Consider the following 7565-nt stretch of genomic DNA (forward strand, 5'->3'; position numbering starts at 1 on the left):
GTTTCACGTCTACCTACCTAGTTATTTTTATTTCGATTGCTGGGCGCTAATTTTCCTTATTTAACTTGTTTTACTTAGGAAAAATCGAATTAAATCGGCTTTTATTATTCCTTGTGGTTTGAAACTATTAACTCGCGTACCTACCTACTTAATTACTTCAAAATAATTAATCCCATTAAATTGTTTTTCATTGTTAAATTTTTTTAGAAACGATTTAAAAATTTATGACAAGACTTAATTACGCGTAGTGGGACATTATATTTTGATATTTTTGTTTCCAATAATAAGATATTTAACATAATATTATACCTGTCTATTTAAAAATATCATTATTGTATAGTCTTGTTTTATTTTCGTATCTTGTACCTACGGCCTAAATAAATCCTAAAAATATAAATAGGTTTCTTTTTTTCCGAATATTAAACATTTCTATTGATGTATAAACATCGATCGAATGTAAATATTTACTTACTAAAAAAAATGAATAAAATAACAATATTTGTTGAAGCCAAACACGTATACTTTACTCACCCAGCCTTGTTTCCGATTAGTTATTTATATTCACGTGGTTATTGACATTTGTATGAGCTAATATATAATAATATAATATATAATACGTATTTACGTATACACATTTCTCAATACTATAATGTATGAATATCGTATTATACTTATACGATCGAGTATACAAAATACTTTCTCGATAAAATGTTATTTTTAATGATTTATTTATCATTCTATAAAATAATTGACTGTGAATGAGCTAAATGATGTAGGCGATAATGTCAACCACATATTTTTAAGGAGAAAAATACCGGACGTACCTCCACCTGTATGTCACGGACATTACAATAACTTACAGTATTTGATGATTATTATATTGAAATAAAATATGTAGGTACCTATATGCAGCCTTACAACTTTGCACAAATTAATTTTACAATTTTTTTCGATCTTTCTTGAACCTCCAGAGTACTGTCCATAAAATGTATCACTGTTTTGCACAATTAACCTAAATTGTATACGTGTTTTTATAAACAACCAGGTGAATATTTCGTTGTGGGTGTGGACGTGGAGCAGTATGACGCAGAAAACCCTGGGAAATATTTAACCGGAATGTTGTCAAACAAACCTGATCCGATTTTGGAAAAAGCTTTTCGGTCGTTTTTTAGTGTGGTGCCCACGCCACCTAGAGGGTTCAAGAATTTCTCAGTCAAAGTCAACGAGTATATGGAAAAACCACCATTTCAGTTTCCCAATCCCTTGGTGCAGTTGGGTGGCGTCAAACAGGTATGCAAATTATTATATTTGAAATATAATTATTTTCTTCTTTTATATATTTTTGTTATACATTTGTCATTAGATACACATTAATACAGATTAGGTTTAAACATTTAAAATTTCATATAATAAAATAAAATATTTAAGTCCTAAAGTTTGTAAATGTTGTAACTGTTTTCTATAAGTGTGCGTAATTATACTCGTATTACTGATTTTTTTAAAGTTCTTTCTTAAAAAAAAAAAAATGTCTAGTATTTTTTTAAAACATGATATGAAATTGAGCTGGATTGTTGTGAGATCAGAAGTTTTACTTCATTAAAACATGTTATGATTCTTTAATGAATCTTCGACACGTTAATAGAAAAATACTGTATTATTATATTATACGCATATGAAAAAAAAATATATTTATCAAATTATATTCGTTTAACTATATTTATAGCTTAGGATTAAGAGTTTTTCTTTAGGAAGAAAATATTAATTTATATTTTTTCTGATTCTTCATAGAAGTTAGGTATCAAAAAATGTTTGATTGCTTTCAATTTACATTTTAATTACGGCTAAGTACTAATAACTATATATTTTTTCAAACAAAATTTTGTCAAACAACTATTCTAGAAATATGCTCTACTAATTTATTATTGAACAAAATATTATGTGATATAATTAAAAAATATATTAAATTTATATTGAAAACTTAAATATGATTTACTATGGTTAAAAATTAAAAATCTAAAAATGAACTAAAAATATATTTAATGAGGGATGATAAAATTCAAACCATTTAAAGTTCCGAAATATTAGAGATGGAAATATAATATATATATAAAAAAAAAAAAACAATTATGGGTGGAGCTAAAAACACTTAAGGTTTTGCAATAGAAATATAATTATTTTCTCAAAAACATCAGGGTAATTGGAAAAATAATCATTTTAAGTTTAACACATAGTGTCTCTTCACAAAACTTTTTAGTATCACCAAAAATGTTCCCAGGAAAAATGGATAAAATGTAAAAAGAAAATGCATCACTTTATGGCCAAAATAGGATTACTCAGAATCAAAAAAGTTTATAGGTGATAAACTGATAACAATAGCGTGATAAACAAAACATTAAATATTTTTCTCGAATATAGAGTATTACAATAGAATGTTTACTTCACTTCAAAATGTTAAATGGTACGTGATTTATATTGGGAATAAAATAAATCGCCTCTTAAAGGATCTGTTTAATTTTACTTGTTAGTGGGTATAAATTAGATTTTGGTTGTATTTACTTCTTTGTTGGTATATGTCTTATATCTACAACAATACCTTTAAGAATTCACTGTTTTTATTTTGTTTGTTAGATATCGAGTTTATTGAGGTCACTGGTTAGGTAGGTCGTGACTATAGACAACGGCAGACACTACAATACGTTATTATTAGTTTAAATAATATATCTCGTTACAATAATATTGTAACGAGATATATGTATATGTATATAGATTATGTACCCGGTTATTGAAAAACGTTTCGCTTATCATAATTTTTACGTATTAAGATTTTTGGAATAATTATTTTTTAAACTTATATATTTTATAACTAAGAGTATTCATTTATGTTCAATTCAGATAAAAGTCGCTTTAGGTACTGAATTATTTATATTTTCTTAAATAATAGACATCATCGGAATGTGGTTATATTTTCAATGAATTATTTATTCTTTAAACTCTTCACATATATATATATATATATATATAGCAGTACCTTGAGTAAATAAGCTTAGTTGCTCGAATAAAATAGCAATAACACCCCTCCCCCCCTCGCGTGACAATTATATTTTCCCAATTTAATACGAATTTCAGTCCACATAAAATATATTGCTTTATAATATATGCACGTTTTGAATTCATCATAATATTATTCAATTGAATAAACTGTGTACGTGTTTCCTATACGATCCGAAATAATATAATTATGTACCTATTGTTTATGAAAGTTTGACATTTGTGTATACCTACCGACTACCGTTGTATCTATACTAATACAATATTATGCATTTTTGGCGATAAACTATTATTAGCCGAATATACATAATATGTTATTGTGCAAGGTATGATCCATTTATAAGAGTCTACACTCATTATTTCGAAAAATTTAAGCTTTTTAAAAATATTTTCTTACATAAATTGATGCAATTTAAAAATAAGATTTTTTAATAAAAAAATAAATACACTAATATAACAATTCGTTTTTATTTTTTTAGTTTTACTTTTTTGAACGTCAACATATACGAGCAATTTTGTTGTAGAGTATTTTTGAACGAGAGGTTAATTAATATTATAACTTTACAAGTATTTTATGTTTTGACAAGTAGAGTATAGCAGGGTACATTTGTACCCCTAAAAATTTTGGACCACTACTCATCACTCATCAAAACATTAAACAAATACTGATAACTGATTAATTTGTTTTCGAAATGACGAGTGTAGGCACATAAATGGATCACTTTGAATATTATATTATGTATAATACATAATACACCTCACAGTAACGATATATATACTTAGAATATTCACGGTATCAATTTATAATGAATAATAGGGTCGTCCCTATAGTCAGTAAGGACTATTATTATCATCAAACGTCCTAAAACCATCATCGACTATTCGGTTTAATATAATACACAGCGCGTTTATATAGTGACATTTGTCTTCTGGTCGAAGGCTCGGTTATTGGTTTCGACGTTTCGTCCAAACATTTTTCAGTAGTGATGTTTCACTGCATGCTACGTGAGCGGAATAGGTATCGACCGACGAAGTTTTTTTGGTCTTAAAAAATATACTTATACACAGTTCTTTTTACAGTAAACACCCGTCGTTTCGAAAACTATTACATTTTATGAAGAATTTAAGATAAATGCAATTCTAACGTTTTGTATTGCCCTTATTTTTTCCACCTATATATTATATATTATTATGTTTGTTGGCGAACCGACCATCGATTTTTGATTTTTGAATGGCAACCTAGCTGTTTGTTTATTTTTATAGACTAAAGCAGATTATACTTTTCTAAAAAATGTTGATGTGTAAATATCATTGAAGCGTTTTTTTTTTTTTTATATCAATAAGCTTTTAACTAAACTAAACGTTTACAAATAAAAAACTATTGCATCAATATCAGTTGTATAAAAACGTAAATACGTTTTAAATACGTATAAAAAGTTTATAAAAATATCCGCCTTAGTACTTAGGATACTAAAACTAGAAATATAGGTCATCAATAGAAAATCAAAAGCTGTCAGTCGTATCATCGAAAAAATGTAATATAATTATTTTTATAATAATATACTAATATATATATATATATATACATATATTATATATTATATTGACACATTTCAGACTTCTCGTGGAATCGAAAGAGATGCAATAGGACGTGACTGAATTGGCTCTACCTTCTATATAATATAATATATAATATATAATATATATGATGGAGCCAGGGCATCTTTGGGAATGGTTCAGGCAACCTATGTCAAATTGTGTCAGGATGTAGACAGGGTTAAACGTTTTAAAAAAAAAACAACTGTAGACTGTCGAAACACACAACAGTAAATAAAATAAGATATTATTATTACGTCGTCACGAAGAATTAAATAATATAATATAATGTCGTTGACGTGTGTACCGAAAGCTGCGCGGGTACAATAATCGTATAATAATTATGGTGTTTTCGAGCGAGCTTACACACATACACACCGCAACAATGTGCTTACGTGTACATTGTACATATGTATTACTTGAGCATATAATATAATATACATATATATATATATATATTATATATACTACTTCCGGTCGGACGTTACCGGACGAATATGAATTGCGGTGTGCGAGCACGATTTCCGCAAACCTTCCGGTTACACCGCGACCGCACGTCGTAATTTATGTATTATAACTTATAATATATATTATTATTATGATACGAAATAATATCGTAATGGTGGGGGGAGGGTTAACCAATCCGGCGGCGATCGAACGGTTTTCGGATCAGTATATCCCGAAATACAATGATACAATACGATGTAATAAGACCACGGCGAGGGTGTTTAATTAATTTATAATCATAACGAAGCGAGACGAAAAACTTAAATATTACAACATCGAGTATGAGTGTACTTACATCGTTTCTCATACGTGGGCGCCCCACAGGCACACATGATAATATTTTACTTAACTTTGGTCCTTTGCGTCTGTTTTGTGAGTCCCGCGGCGAATTTCACACGTCATAATATTAATATAATATGATAATAATAACAACGTATATTGGCCACCCGCCCGTCCTCACATTTGTTTTTTATTTTACTATAAATAATAATTACAATCTGTTATACAGTAATATAATACAATAGGTAATGTCTACGAAAGATTATACTTAATTAAAATAAAATTAAGCAACATAATATGAGTTTTGAATGAAACGTGATTGGAGAAAATATACATTGATATTACTCAGCAGGGAAATAGGTATCTATACATAAATTAATATAATAAATTATAACGATAACAAGAAATATTTATCTGAGTTCAATTATTATTTTTTTTTTTTATATTATACATAATTATTATTTCATTCTATATAATATTTGGGGCCTGGTGTAGCTTGGTGGTTAGCCTCAGTCACTAACGTGTTCTGAGGTCAAGCATCGTCCAACGTTGCTAGTTCCCGGATGGGTGACCGATAAGATAAATAAAAAAAAAATGTATATATTATCATAATAATTAAGTTAAAACGTCTATGAACCGTTTTCTTCAGTGGATTGGTCATAAGTCCATGGTTGGTTGGTTAGGTATGGATTAGATCAAGGAAAGATGGACATTAGAGAAATAAAGAAATATAATTAAGATATATTTTTTATGGAATCATTTTTAAAGTTTCTGCGTGGTTGGTCATTACTCATTACATTAATGATGATAATATTATAATATTATAATATTCAGGTTTTTTTGACAATTTATAGATTACAAACATGACACATCGACATAGCATTAATATCGATAGTTAAATATGTGGTTATAGTTTTATTAATTTATTTTTCGTATATACATATTTTATTACTATGAGTAGGATATAATAGCCGATTCGAAAAAACTGACCCTTCTGGCCCTCTGACCCTCTGGCCCTTCCGCACCCGCCGATCGCGTACGTACACGGCATATATTTTATCAGTTATCATTTGTTATCATATATTTTTACCACGCCGCCCGATCATGGACTTAATCAACATCGCTCACGTCATCAACATATATTTTATCGCTCACGTTATCAACACATATTTTTATCACACACATTGAAATTATATATTATTGTTATCATATATTTTTGCCTCAATTATTTTATTATTGTTATCACAGACATACACTATATATTATTTCAAATGTGTTAGGAATACAGGCTTCGTAGATTAGTTGGTTAAAGCGCCGAAATGTAATACGGAGATCGAATCTCTCCGGAGCCTTTTAGCAATTTTTTATTAAAAAATATTCGGTATAATAATTTATATATCATACTTATAATGTAGGTAATGTATTCGAAGCGGAAAAATATATGTCGGTCACGTGTCGGATCGTGTGTTCAAATAAATACAACAACATATTGTCATTAGAAATAGATATTTCCTTATTCAATTAACAAATATCTTAATAGCCACCACATTAGGTGAACATATCCGTTATTAAAGAAGAATACATTAGTGAATAACTGATATTAAGCCTAATAATTTTCGCAGGTATTGACACGTCAATCAAATAAATACAACAATATATTGCCATTAGAATTAGATATTTCCTTATTCAATTAACAAATATCTTAATAGCCACCAAATTAGGTGAACATATCCGTTATTAAAGAAGAATACATTAGTGAATAACAGATATCCGCCGAACGCACATTAAGCCTAATAATTGTCACAGGTATTGACACGTCAATCAAATACCATTCCCACCATTCGTAACTAGCACATGCGCACTGTAAAATTTCACCGCATATTAAGCTTCTAGAGACACCGGCAGTCGTTTAGTTCGTCTACTGCCTTAAAAACCGTCGTGCACGTATATTTTTCGCTCTGAAAATTGTTGTGAGTTTAAGTGTTTAAACATGGCTGGATCAATCGAAGACAACGCTGCGTTATACAAAAAGAAGACCTTCGCTTATGTACAACCTACACCACCTGCTGAACTCATCGAATCCACAACCTACACGCTCGATTTTACGAACCGTAAGTTTGTTCACATTGGTATTG

General features: G+C 28.9%; 1 protein-coding gene across 2 annotated transcripts in view; it reads left to right on the forward strand.

The window, feature by feature from the left end:
- Window positions 1-7565, forward strand: part of LOC100163858 (guanylate cyclase 32E) — a 116871-nt gene that overhangs the window by 53270 nt on the left and 56036 nt on the right. For both annotated transcript variants that reach the window (XM_029486742.1, XM_029486743.1), the window contains exon 7: window positions 1046-1290. In XM_029486742.1, the coding sequence (XP_029342602.1) occupies window positions 1046-1290 (245 nt within the window). The remainder of the gene's footprint in view (window positions 1-1045; window positions 1291-7565) is intronic.

Source organism: Acyrthosiphon pisum, chromosome A1, assembly GCF_005508785.2.
Source record: "Acyrthosiphon pisum isolate AL4f chromosome A1, pea_aphid_22Mar2018_4r6ur, whole genome shotgun sequence".
NCBI lineage: Eukaryota > Metazoa > Arthropoda > Insecta > Hemiptera > Aphididae > Acyrthosiphon > Acyrthosiphon pisum.